Source organism: Hibiscus syriacus, unplaced genomic scaffold (assembly GCF_006381635.1).
Source record: "Hibiscus syriacus cultivar Baekdansim isolate YM2019G1 unplaced genomic scaffold, ASM638163v2 tig00110819_pilon, whole genome shotgun sequence".
Taxonomy (NCBI): Eukaryota; Viridiplantae; Streptophyta; class Magnoliopsida; order Malvales; family Malvaceae; genus Hibiscus; species Hibiscus syriacus.
This window is the reverse complement of record NW_024062875.1, coordinates 2,319,335-2,333,869: the sequence shown is the minus strand read 5'-3', so window position 1 is coordinate 2,333,869 and position 14,535 is coordinate 2,319,335. Positions and strand designations below refer to the sequence as shown.

The 14,535-nt window shown below is 33.0% G+C and overlaps 2 protein-coding genes and 1 pseudogene across 3 annotated transcripts; 1 reads left to right on the top strand and 2 right to left on the bottom strand.

Moving 5' to 3' along the window:
• Positions 1-4: 4 nt before the first annotated feature.
• Positions 5-13,827, top strand: LOC120141998 (monofunctional riboflavin biosynthesis protein RIBA 3, chloroplastic-like). Of its 2 annotated transcripts, none has more exons than XM_039156762.1 (8): positions 5-17; positions 11,338-11,408; positions 11,501-11,819; positions 11,900-12,121; positions 12,195-12,520; positions 12,869-12,998; positions 13,083-13,379; positions 13,485-13,827. In XM_039156762.1, exons 2-8 carry the CDS (start codon positions 11,368-11,370, stop codon positions 13,749-13,751), a joined length of 1,602 nt encoding a protein of 533 aa, XP_039012693.1. In that variant the 5' UTR covers positions 5-17; positions 11,338-11,367; the 3' UTR covers positions 13,752-13,827. The 2 variants fall into 2 exon arrangements, with proteins under 2 accessions (XP_039012693.1, XP_039012694.1); XM_039156763.1 differs by lacking the exon at positions 5-17 and adding an exon at positions 10,160-10,169.
• LOC120142000 lies at positions 2,626-9,380 on the bottom strand (annotated as a pseudogene).
• LOC120141999 (glutelin type-D 1-like) lies at positions 2,636-9,522 on the bottom strand. Its single transcript, XM_039156764.1, has 4 exons — positions 9,243-9,522; positions 8,151-8,871; positions 7,820-8,020; positions 2,636-2,671 (listed from the first exon to the last, which is right to left on the bottom strand). The coding sequence occupies exons 1-3, from the start codon at positions 9,436-9,438 to the stop codon at positions 7,867-7,869; spliced, it is 1,071 nt and encodes a 356-aa protein (XP_039012695.1). The 5' UTR covers positions 9,439-9,522; the 3' UTR covers positions 2,636-2,671; positions 7,820-7,866.
• Positions 13,828-14,535: the final 708 nt, after the last annotated feature.

Here is a 14,535-nt window from a genome sequence, read left to right as displayed (position 1 = left end):
TAGTTTTTTTTTCTTTCAAAGAGACATCTGATGAAGATGATGTTTGGTGCTCTTTTGCTTTCTGATCATCTTGGACCAAGCAAAATGAAATCATCACAAAATATACCCTTTGTCTGAATTTAAAAACCCTTAAGTTGTGTTCTTAATTACAATGTTTAATAGTTTCATGATGAGGGGGTGATGGAATCTGAAAATTTTTGCAGACGAAAACTTTTATCATTGTGATTCAATATCAGATTAGAAAGCCCTTTTTGTATATGGAGAGACACTGAAGAAACAACATAATTTTGGTCCCCCAAGCATGAGGTTGAGTTGCTCGCGTGAACTGGTACTGCAATGATTTTTGCGGTGGAGATTACTTGAAGAATTGAGGGAGACAAGTAGTGGAAGTGTTGCATGTGTACAAAATTGTTTTGCACTTTTCCTGCCATCTTCTTGATGAGCCAAGAAACTATTCCGTTAGTAACAGATATCGTTGTAATCAATTACCATGTATATCAACAATGAAAAGAATCAAAACAACGAGACTAAAGCATCCATATATACCACCTTTGCTTTTAGAGATATGATTAGTTGTCTAAATTAACAGAGTGTTCGATGAACTGTTCGTATAATATTCATTTATTAAGCTAAATAAACGGTATAAACAAATTTTTTATATTCATTTAATAAACAAACGAGCACAAATAAAAATGTGTTTAGTGCATTTATGCTTATAAACAAACTTGTTTGAAAGCTAGTTTATTGGCTCATTGACCAATTCTCCTTTTTCTTTTCTTTTCTTCTTTTTACATTTTAAATATTAAAGATAGAGACTAAATTAAACAAGATGAATTTTGGAGTTCATATTGTAAAGCTAAAGAGCTTAAGGACTAGTGGTTTAATTTTACTATTTATCTAAATATATAACCTAATATATTGAAGAACGAACATAACATTTTAATTGAATATAATGATATCAGACTTATTCGTTCAAATTCGATTCATTTTTACCTATTATTAATCAAAGCAGGTTGAGTGCTTAAGTTTTCATTTTTTTACAATTCTAAATAGAGAGAGAAGAAATTTTACTCGTAACAAATATTGAATCCACGACTTAACCTGCCCTAAATCTTATATTCATGGAAAATCTTGAACTGTTAATCATTTACGATGTCAAATTTTATTCAAATATATAATAATTTAAACACAATTATGATACAGAAAAAACAAGCTTAAAACGCATGGTAAGCCTAAAACCTGGAAACTTTGTTTAGATGTAGATGGCCTTAGTTAAACCTTGGTGGTATATCATTTTCTAAGTGTTGGGCAAATATTGTACATGTCTTCCCCACAAATTAAAGCAAATGATACATCATGCTTTTGGTTGCAAGTCCATCTCCATATTTTCCAAAGAGTGGGGCCGACCTTTATGTCATGCTGTTTTTTCTTCTTCTTCTTTTTATTTGAATAAAACACTTTTAGCTCGTTTGATATATATTTTTAAAAATAATTACATAAATTAAATTTTAAATTTATGTTTCTTAGACCAATCCATTACTTTTGATGGAGAATCGAGACCATTTTCACGTAAAAGTGGGGAAATTTTCAACTTACTTACCACATTGATGAATTGAATAATGTTTGGTCTTTAGCTTTTAGATTTTTGTTGAGTAATGTTGGACGGCAGGATAAGGAAATTACTAGAGAAATAAAAAAAAGTTGGAAAGGAAAGGGTCGGTATTTTAGGGATATTATTATAACATTTCCCTTTGGGTAATTTGGCCATTGGGTCGGCGCACAACTTATAGGGCAAACGACATTTTATTTTATTCAGAACAAAAAATTTACAGGAATCAAATAATTTTAGTAATTAAAAGATTGTTTTTATTTTTTAATAATTTTAGTAATTAAAAGATTGTTTTTATTTTTTAAAATTTTAGGTTTGAACACCACGTATATTAAAAAAATGAGTAATTAATGTCAAATGATTAAAAATATTTAAACATATATTATTTTATATTCACTTCATAAAAATTATTAAAGATATTTGGATTTTGTATATCCTTTGAAAGTTTAGCAATGATAATGATTTAACTTTTTTTATTTTTAAACATACGCCGATTATTTACAATTAATTAATTAATTCAATAAATACATTTAAGTTTAATGTTAAAGTTAAATTTTAAGTTCAATGTTATACAATTTTATCATTTTTCCTATACACGCTAATGAATCAGATTATATCATTTCTTATCAAAATTTAAAAATATAGATAATTAAAATTTAATTTTAATTAAATGAAATTATTTTGATAAACAATGTATAAATGCATCAAAAAAAGTATTAATTAAATAATAAAGAAGTAAGAAATACACCCAACGTGATAGATTGAAAAAACATGAAAAACAATAAGGTAAAGACTTTAAGGGACAGATGGAGCAAGAGCCGTCATAAAATGTCAAAAATCAAATCCTTATACCATCTAAAAAATCTCGGTTAGGTTTGTACTTCATGAAGTAAAAACTGAAAAACAGTTCAATAAGATTATTTTCATTTTTTTTACTATAAAGTAAAAAGATTTGTGACATTGCTAAACATCCACAAACATAAGCCGAAAGAAAAAATAATTTATTCGCTAAACATCCAGTACACTATGCCTAAAAACAATTTATTTGGAGGAAAACACACACTAAAACTAGAAGAGAGCCCAAGAGATTCGTTTCTTCAATTTGACGGCGCGAAGAAGATGGCATCATTGGTTCTCTTGGACCTGAACAGCTTCTCTGTCTCAGCTGGAACCTTGAAAGCTGCTTGCAAAACTTCAGGGGATATAACCTTCCATGCCCCAATGCTCCCAGCCAATTGAGTAAATACGGGGCTGCAAATCAAATCATAACAGATTATGATTCACCATTGGCAACAGTTATTAAACCAACTTAAAAGTAACAGATTTGAACTCCGGGTTTGAAAACCGGTGACTTACTTGGGAGTTGTGATGATTGAGAACCATGACAAACCATCGGGATCAGCAATCTTTGAAACAGAAAAGAACCTTGGCACAATCAACGGGTTACCTTCCTTAACAATGATTTCCAGGACAGTTTTGCCTTCAATACCCACAACCTGGAGACGACCACTGCCCTTCACAATATATGTAACCTGCAAGGCCGAATCACAAGAAAAGCCGGGAGAACACATTGCATTACCTTCTAACCTAACGAGATCAGCACCCATCCCGACCTGACCAACCAAAGAGATTTTTAGCATTCAACAATACTACATTGTCAGCATTCTTGTTATATGTATCTAATGGAGCTTCCTTGCAGTTCAAGACCATTCCTTTCCCGTAATCCGGCTTTAGTTCAGGCATCTTAAAACTAGCATCGAGCTTGACAATGCCTTTGCCTTGTTGGTTGCCGATAAGAGCCTTAGCAGTGTCATCATCAATATCCCATGCTCTCTTCACAAAGTCAGATGTGAAATATGTGAAACCAGTGAAGATACCGTTGGTGCCAGTCAAAAAGAAATCAGTAAATTGACCAGCTTTGTAGCCTTTAGAGGTATCTCCCATAAACAGGACCTACAGGTGATAACACCAAAAGGAAGAGCAATTGCATCACCTTTTTTTATTGCAATCACTTTCTCCTCTGATTCAGAGATAATAATCTCAGCAACACCGGCTCCTGCATCAAAAGATCAAACATAGAGAGCAAAAGATTACAATAATTCGTCTTTAACACATTAAAAGCAAAGGGTTGGATTGGATTCAGAATCATTGCTCTTTGTTACACTAGAAGAGAATAATTAGAGGAAAAAAAGATGGGTCTTTTCCACTAATAAATAAAAGCAACACAGAAACGAACAAAACACGTGAAGATTAAAGAAAACTAGATGTTTTGGAAAACAGAAAACCCCGCACACTCCAAACATTATAGTGCATGAACAAAACCCAGAAAAAGGGTAAAAAAAAAAGAGGAATCCATAAAGATAATACCTTGAAGAACATATGCAACCATAAATGCATCAGAATAACGTGGAAGGGTGAAACCATTCTTTTCAAGGGCCAACTTGGCTGCACCAAAGTTGCCTTCACGCAACATGGGGAGTTCATTGGGGCACCAAGCATATTAGCTTCCACCATCATCACCGTACACTTTCTTAGCCAACTTCGGGGAAAGATCTAATTCCATATTCTCTATTCATAAATGAAATTAACCCAAAATACTTTAAAGCAACAAGAAGAAAAATGAAGTAGAGAAAGAATCATTGATGTTGTGAGTATTGAGGGGAGATAGAAGGATATTTATAGCCTGGAGAAATTTGAAGTATTTGTATTTATCTCAATTGTTTAGAATTAAAATTTCATATATTTTAAACTTCTTAAACAAATCAATCTTTTGATATTCTTAACAAACACGACTCTTCAGAATTTTAAAAACAAATATGAATTCAAAAATCAATTACCTTAATTGTCCAAGATTTTGATTAATATAAATTATCTTAAATCTTATAAATGATTATATAGATTTTGATTAAAAATAGTACATACATTAAAATTTTAATTTTCTTAATTAATTCAATATTTTTATTAATATACATTAACAATTAATTATTTATATATCTGCACTGATTCAATATTTTAATAGATTATTTAGGATCAAATGCAGGAAGATAATCAACTATCTTTTTAACTTTTTGGATTCTTATTCTCTAATATTATAAAATATTTGTTGGAGAGAATAAGAATTTGTTAGTTAATCAAATCAAATATTCTTTAGAAAAATATTATATCACTTTTCTTTTAATTTTTCTTATCCAGCCATGTAATATTTTTCACATTATATATATATATATTTATTAATATTTATTAAGTAATTTTTTGTCACATTATTCATTATTTATATATTTTTCAATTTTTTCGTTCAGTTTTTTTTATTTAAACCATTTTTGTTTCTTTGTCGGTAGTCACTGTTTTTTTATTTCATTTTATAATAATTTTTTTTGCTGTGCGTGCATAAAGAATAGCTAAAAGTATTTTTTATCGAAGGAATAAGGGATAAATTTATATCATTTGAATTTTAAATTAATAATTACATTTATGAATTTAATCTTTTTCCTTTGATAAAAAAAATATATAGCCAAAATAATAATAATAACATGATACGGCATAATAATAGTTTTAATCCTTAAAATTTATATTATTTATTAATTTAATCTTAATTTAAAATAATTTTGATAAATTTAATCATTCATATTTTAAAATTCAATCATTTCTTAGATGACAAAGGACTCAATTATCATAATTCAAAGTTCATTTATTAGCCAATTCAAGGCTTACATAAAAACCATATATCACTAAGAGTGCATAACTCAATTTAATCCAATTTCATACATTAAATTTCTATTTCACATAACATACGATCATTTTCATAATCAGAGCATATCTTAATATAATCAAATTATCTTAATATATGAGAGTTAAACATATTATTAAAACTCCTTATCGAAATATAATCAACACAATTGCCACATGAAGTAATCTAATTTAGTCCATGTACATAATTGATTACAAATACACATATCAAACTACATAATTAAAATCGGAAAACATATACATAATCGAAAAAATCGATTACAAATACACTCATCTAATTTAAATTTTCTAAATATTTTGAATTAATATATTGATAGAAGACTTCAACTTTTCCTTTATAATAATTAATAAAGGTTTTCATCGGCCCCTCTTTATCTAACAAAAAGAAAACACATTTTTTTAAAATAGAAATAATGAATTAAACGTAAGGAGTGTTATCCTGAATAATCTTGCATCTCAGTAGAGATCGCCTCGGTCGAAATAACTTGGTCAACAATTTCCGGGGGATCGCCTCGGTCGAAATAACTTGGTCAACAATTTCCGGGGGAGCGAAAAAGATATGTAAACCATCCGAGTATTGTCGAGCCATCTTCGCCATAGTATCAGCTGCACTATTATACTCGCAAGGGGTGAAAAAAAATTGTACCGCCTACAAACGAGCCACTAAATTAGTAACATGGGACACCATTGATGAACCACCACCCAAGCCAACGTTGGGACCAATAGCATTCAGCGCCTCTCGACTATTCGTTTCTACAATAAGTTGTTGTATTCCCAAAGACCATGCAAGAGAGAGACCTTGGGAAATCCCCACAATTCCGCATCAAGTGTTGAACAAATTCCAATTCCCTTAGTAAAACCCCAGATCCATCTTCCTTCATTATCCCTCAAGGCCCCTCCACATGTTCCTACTTCCGTGCTTGGTTGTCAATCCACCATCCAAATTGAGCTTAAACCAACGCATATTCAAACCAAAATCCAACATTTAAAATAATATTCAACATAATTCTTAAATAAGATTAAATTTAAAATTTCATTTACGCTTGATGAAGGAAAAATAGATGATGCTAGATGATAGAAAATTACTTGGACTTCACACATATATGCTTAATTTGATATTTAACATCCAAGTTAGGGTTAATGCAATGTTTCTATATTTAGAGTTAAGGAAAGCTTTCAACAATGGTAGTTGTTCATTTGGAGAGGATGGACAAATGTTTCCTTTTTAACACTTGAACAAAACGACACAAATTAGGAGACATTCTGATTTTTTGTGTGAGGGTGAATCATTTGACTCGATTATCTAAGAGAGTAGCAACTGCTACAATAAATACAACCAAAGAAAGGATACCATAAAACTAAGGAATCCCCCAATCAATGCCTGTTGACTCCTCTTCACCCTATCATGTTTATTTACATATTGACTATATCGTCTAATACGAACAATATCATTTATATAATCAATAATATCATTAACTGATAAAATAACCCTCTAAACTGTCTGCAATTACGCTCCTCTCAAATATTAGTAAAAGAACCAGTCCGAATAAGAGACTGATTTGGGTTTTTTAATTTCTTTAATTAATGATATAAAAAAAGTTTGGACTAAATTTTAAGGTAATGACACCTAAATAGCTGGATCATCAAAGTCCACTACCAAAATAAATGGGATAATCGTAGGAAGCATCCTTTTTTATTTCCTTGTTTACACTCCAGGCACTCAAACTTTAACTTTTTACTTTAGTCACCAAACTTTCGATGTTTACTCTTTAGTCCTTCAACTATCATTATTTATAATTTAATCCCAATTCAAAACCTAATCAAATCATTAACCGAACTAAACTCTGTTCACTACATATATATTCAAATACTTTAAAATAGTCAGATAAACCTCTAACAATTAATTTTCAATTATCGGACATCAAAGAAATTCTAAATCAACTTTTGAAAGGTTAAAAGTTCATTTATCAAAAGAATGATTCCTAACATCTTTACAACCCCAATTGAGATGAAACATATACTCAAGAACCCATATTACAGTCTTTGTACGGACTTTTTAAAATTTTGACAAAAATTGACTGAATTTATTCCATTTTATTCTTTTCAAATGTTTTACTAACAGTTAATAACTCAAAATAATATTATTAAAATCAACCTCTTGCCTCATAAATCTTCGAGAATCCCGAAATTAAGATTTCCCTCTGAATTTCAAGTTTTACTACTTAAATTTTGTGATATTTAAAAATAAATAGTAATAAAATGGATTTTATATCGAGTGCGTTTGCTATTTGGGAGAAACCATTAAAGGATCTTTCGAGCTGTCGTTGAAGGGGGGAAAAAAGAGCAGCATTCAACAATACAGGACCTAAAATTCTATGCATGAACACTAAAAAAACAACGAAGAAAAAAACATTTTGGATAAGAAAGTATTATTAATATCCCTAAACACAATTATTCGACAGAAAGAAATCTAAACTAAAACCAGCACAGAACTTGAGAGATTCGTTTCTTCATTTTGGTGGAGGAAAGAAGATAGCATCATTGGTTCTCTTGGACCTGAAAAGCTTCTCTGTCTCAGCCGAAACCTTGAAAGCTGCCTGCAGAACTTCAGGGGAGATAGCCTTCCATGCCCCAATGCTCCCAGCCAAGTGAGTGAATACAGGGCTGCAATGCAAATCATAACTCACAATTAAAACAACTTCAAGTGAGTGAATACAGGTCTGCAATGCAAATCATAATTCAAAATTAAAACAACTAAAAAGTAACAGATTTCGGGTTTGAGAACGAGACTTACTTGGGAGTTGTGATGATTGAGAACCATGACAAACCATCTGGATCAGCAATCTTTGAAACAACAAAGAACCTTGGCACAATCAACAGGTTACCTTCCTTCACAATGGTTTCCAGGACCCTTTTGCCATCAACACCCACAACTTGGAGACGACCACTGCCCTTGACAATATATGTAACCTGCAAGGCCGAATCACAAGAAAAGCCAGGCGAACACATTGCATTACCTTCTAACCTAACGAGATCAGCGCCCATCCCGACCTGACCAACTAAAGGTAGGTTTTTAGTGTTCAACAAAACTACATTGCCAGCATTCTTGATATCTGTATCTAATGGAGCTTCCTCGCAGTTTAAAGCCATTCCTTTTCGGTGATCCGGCTTTGGTTCAGGCATCTTAACACTGGCATCAAGCTTGACAATGCCTTTGCCTTGTTGGTTGCCAATAAGAGCTTTAGCGGTATCATCATCTACATCCCATGCTCTTTTCACAAAATCAATTGTAAGACCAGTGAAGATGCCATTGGCACCGGTCAAAAAGAAATCAGTAAATTGACCGGCTTTGTGGCCTTTTGAGGTATCTCCCATAAACAGAACCACCAACTCAGTGTCCTCCTTATTATACCACCAGGTGATAACACCAAAAGGGAGAGCAATTGCATCACCCTTCTTGATTGCAATCACTCTTTCCTCAGATTCAGGGATAATAATCCCGGCAACACCGGTTCCTGCATCAAGAGATCAACCATAGAGAAAAAAAGATTACAATAATTCGTCTTTAACACATTAAAAGCAAAGGGTTGAATTGGATATTGCTCTTTTTTACACTAGAAGCGAATAATTAGAGGGAAAAAAGATGGGTCTTTTTCACTAATAAATAAAAGCAACACAGAAACGAACAAAACACATGAAGATTAAAGAAAGTTAGATGTTTTGGTAAACAGAACCCCAAAACCAGAATTTGTTTGAATAAAAATCAAATCCATCTCTTTCACAAACACAAATAAATTAAAATTTGCAGCACACTCCAAACATTATAGTGCATGAACAAAACCCAGAAAAAGGGTTAAAAAAAGAGAGGAATCCGTCAAGATAATACCTTGAAGGACATATGCAACCATGGATGCATCAGAATAACGTGGAAGGGCGAAACCATTCTTTTCAAGGTCCAACTTGGCAGCACCAATGTTGCCTTCACGCAACATGGGGAGTTCACTGGGGCACCAAGCATAGTAGCTTCCACCATCATCACCGTACACTTTTTTAGCCAACTTCGGAGAAAGATCTAATTCCATCTTCTCTATTCACAAATGAAATAAACCCAAAATCCTTAAAAGCAACAAGATGAAAAATCAAGTAGAGAAAGAATCAGTGAAGTGGTGAATATTGAGGGGGAGATAGAAGGATATTTATAGCCTGGAGAAATTTAAGTATTTGTATTTATCTGAATTGTTTAGATTTAAAATTTCATGTATTTTAAACTTTTAAAACAAATAATTATTTTGTTATTCTCAACAAACACGGCCCCTCAGCATTTGATTAATTCAAGTATCTTGGATTTTATTAATAATTATATAGATTTTGATTAAAAAATAATACTGACATTAAAAATTTAATTACCTTAATTCATTCGAAGTTTTTATTAGTGTAACTAAAATCAATTAAAAATTTTAATATTTTAATAAAAAATTAACAGAAGAGATTATTTAGGAATCAAATGCGGAAAGATAATAAACAATCTTTATAACCTTTTTTTCTTCTTTTTTTTAATAAAGATTTTATTGCACCATAACTGAGTAAGAAATAAGGATGGATTAGTAATTACAAATTAGCTGGCATTGGATGAAATTTAAGTCCAAAAACTTGCACAACCACCTCTTTTTTTTTTCGCTAAATAATTGTAATTAGACTAGCAACTTTGGCAGGTAAACATTGTTCGTGCTCTAATAAGTTGTCTCCCAGTCATTCCTACAAGTATATCCATCACTGAGTTTGCTTCCTTTCTAATTAACAAGATTTTTCTTTCCTACTCTTGGTCAATGAACTTAATCATGCCCACCCCCATGTCTATAATTATCGTCGAAGATAAAAGTTCAACCACCTCGACATTGTCGGTTTCAACGATAACCATTAAAATTACCATGACATGTATCATTTTCCAACACTTACCGAGGGTGTGAACCGGGAAGCTTACATGCTTGAGGACCAGCAAACACAAATGGTTTCATCAAAATTATTACGCCATAACTGCATCAAAATTCATGTTCAATACAAATATTGTGCATATTAGAGCTTCTGTGGAGAGCAACATAATTGTATTTAGGATAAATTTTACTTTAGTACCATAATTATCATTTTTGTTCTGTTTTGGTCAACAAATTATTATTTGATTGGATTGTTTTTGTGAGCAGTTCTCTGTTATTTTGGGTAAAAAAATCTTAATTATCCAAAAAAATATTATTTTTTTCAAAAGCATAGCTAATGTTAGTTTTGATTTCATTTTGGTCACACATTGCTAAAATTTAATAGATTATTGATGTGACATTTTAAAAAATATTTTGAATGATAACATGATATTATCTTATGGTAACACGTTAGAATTATCGATATTTTTTAACAATGAGTGACCAAAATGAAATCAAAATGTAACGTTAAGAATGATTTTGAAATAAAAAAAATTAGGTGACTAAAATATAACAAAATGATATTTAAAATACTAAACATGTAGTTTACCTTAAATAATTATAGAATAAACACATCACAATATAGTAAATGATAGTTAAAATTATAATTTTAAGGTTTAATATAAAAATAAATACTTAAACTATATCATTTTTTTATTTAAGTGTTTAAATTATTTTTCAATCATTCAGATGCTTAACATTAAAAACATTACCATACATCGGACCTAACTACCGTTACGATTGTATCATTTAAAATAATAATGTTTGTTACATTCAGATATGCTTGAGCATTTATTACCCTGGTTTGTCTCTTTACCCACTCGGATTGGGGTAAGAAAACGACAGTTCTGCTTAGAAACACACAAGGCCATCTAGGTCATATGTGGATTGGCTACACCATCCACAACCAGAGGTGGCCCTTTATTCATTCCATAGCTCTTAATAAGCAAAATATTAACCCAATAAAAGCAGCAATAGTGGAAGAGATTCTGCTATCTCAAATATAAATAATTTCTTTCTTTCCCTAAAAACTTTCATTCCATGGATTGTGCTTTGTTTCCTCAGATCTTCATGAACACAAGGTACACACATTCCAACTGTTATTAGACTTGACAACTCGTTTAATTCCCGTGTGTTTATATCGTGTTTGTGTTTGTGTATTGAAATTTCTTAGATGTTTGGCCGTTCGACAAGGAGTGGAAATCAGGCTATACAGAAAAATGTGGCTGAATTCAAGTTGCTGTGCTCTGGGGGTGTCTGGGATTGGAGCTGGAGACCTGTTTGACGATGAGTCCTTGAAGAGGTCTGAAAATGGAGCCGTGTTGGGTGCACTTGATGATGACTCATCTTCAGCACCATTTGGAACTCTGGATGCTGAAATCACGCCTGAAACCATTGATTTCTTTGTTAGCGATGCCGACGGCGATCCCGACTGCCCTTCGAAGGGATTCTCTTCCATTGAGCAGGCATTGAATACAATACGCCAAGGAAAGGTTTGTTTTGATGCAAGTTTCCTATGGAACTGTTTGTTTTGTTGTTGACGATCACTTTGCTCATTGCATTGTTTTCTTAGTTTGTGATTGTTGTGGACGACGAAAATGAGAATTTTGAAGGAACCCTCATCATGGCAGCTTCTCATGCGACTCCGGAGCAGATGGCTTTCATGGTAAAGCATGGCTCCGGCATTGTTTCCGTAGGTATGAAAGAGGAGGATCTCGAAAGGCTTAAGCTTCCTTTGATGTCTCCGGAAACCGAAGACACAGATTCTTCTGCCCCGACTTTCACTATCACAGTGGTATATGCTTTTTTCGATACAGCAGGACTTACTCTATTGCCATTTGCTCTGTTAACTTTATATGCTTTGGTAGGATGCGAAAACCGGCACATCGACCGGAGTTTCAGCTTCTGATAGGGCAAAGACTGTTCTTGCATTGTCATCCCTGGAGGCCAAACCTGATGAATTCAGAAGACCAGGTCATATATTTCCTCTCAAGTATAGAATTGGTGGGGTTTTAAGGAGAGCTGGTCATACTGAGGCTTCGGTCGATTTGGTCATCCTCTCCGGTTTACGTCCTGTTTCGGTTCTTTCAACTGTCGTTGATCCAGAGGATGGTTCTATAGCACCTTTGCCATTTATAAGAGAGTTGGCTTTGAAGCACAGCATACCAGTTATTTCAATAACTGATCTGATTAGGTGAGCCTTCAAAACATGACTTGGTTTCTGAATGTAGTTGATTAGGTATTAATCTTGCACCATCAAATGTCATTTTATTCAACCTTGATACAATGATATTGATAATGATCTAATCACTTACAAAAAGTTATGTTCCCGGATCAGAGGTCGGATTTCCGTATATTTGGAGGATCACACCCCTTTAGCATATCCAAATGTGTCGAACATGGGTACGGAAAATGATGAGTTCGGGTTCCATAATACAAGTGTATTACTCATAGAAAGACCATACCAGAATCTGTGGAAAGTTTGAGCTTCTTGTGTACAGTGTACTTAGTTGCAGACTAATTGTGGGCTGTTATGTGAAAGGTACCGGAGAAAGAGGGAAAAGATCGTCGAAAGAACTGCGATTTCGCGTCTACCTACGAAATGGGGTCTATTTCAGGCATACTGCTATCGTTCAAAGCTAGATGGAACAGAACATATAGCGCTTGTTAAGGTACTTGAGTTGTTTATTTTATAAACTTCACTGTCCAGAAAGTATGCCAAATCTGAGATTCTCTCTTTTCCAAACCTCAAATAGGGAGACATAGGGAATGGCCTAGACGTACTTGTAAGAGTTCATTCAGAATGTTTAACCGGGGATATCTTCGGATCAGCAAGATGTGACTGTGGCAACCAGTTGGATTTGGCAATGCAGTTAATCGAGCAAGCTAGTCGAGGAGTCATGGTTTACCTTCGAGGTCATGAAGGGCGAGGGATCGGACTTGGGCAGAAGCTGAGAGCCTATAACCTGCAAGACCAGGGCCATGACACAGTTCAAGCCAACATCGAACTCGGTTTAGCTGTCGATGCTCGTGAATACGGCATCGGTGCCCAGGTTAGTCACATAAATTCCGTTCCACCCCCTTCACATGCATCAGTTTTGAACTTTATAGTTCACATCCAACAAATGTCGAACCTCTTCGCCTTGGATGAAGTGCAGATTCTGAGAGACATAGGCGTGCAAACGATGCGGTTGATGACCAACAACCCAGCCAAGTTCACAGGTCTGAAGGGTTACGGCTTGGCTGTTATCGGAAGAGTCCCAGTTTTGACAGCCGTTACAGAGGAAAACAAGAGGTACTTGGAAACAAAACGAACCAAGATGGGTCATATTTATGGCTCGGATCTACAAGGACCATTGGCTGGTTTCATCAAACCATCTATAAACAAGAAAGAATCATCGGATGAGGAACCAAACCCAGAATAATTTTTCACTTCAAACATATGATTATAGACACCAAAATTTCAAAGCCAATGGATACAGCAATCTTTCTTTTTTCCTTTTTAATGTTACGCTTATACATCATTTGAACAACTTGGCTATTGATAACATTTGAAATTAATGTTCTTTTAAGTGTTTGTTTATCATGTTCAGCATGGGATTTTCAGGGTGTTTTTTCAGAATATTATGAAAAGAAATTAAAGAAACATTCAGCAATTTGGACAAAAATAGCTGCATTTGCATATAAAAGTTGCTAAAATGTGCTTGAAAATGAACGAAAGACATAAAGAAAATAATAATAAAAATAAGGCTTACGGCGTAAAAAGGATCTGAACTTTTGAAAGAAAGAAAAAATCAATTCAACCCTTACTTTTTTTATCCAACAAAATTTTTTTATTAAAAATTTAAATTAATTAAAGTTTTGATCAATTTTGATTGTTAAATCTAAACCGCTTCAAATATTTATATATTTTTCAGTGAATTTTCTTATATTCACCTAATATTTGAAAAATAATATGTTAATTGTATCTCTTTCGAATCCCACACTCTTATTGTTATTCCTTCATCAATCAAGCATCGAGATCTTCAGAATCTCACAAAGCCAAAGATCTATATTCTCCAAAGTTCTTTGAAACCTCCAAAATTATGTCCGTCAAACAATTACATATTTTGATGTGACATTAAACATACCTACTAAGAGTCGGCATATAAATCAACATGTATGATGACTCTCTTTTTTTCTTCTTTCCAAGCACTTTATTGTCATATT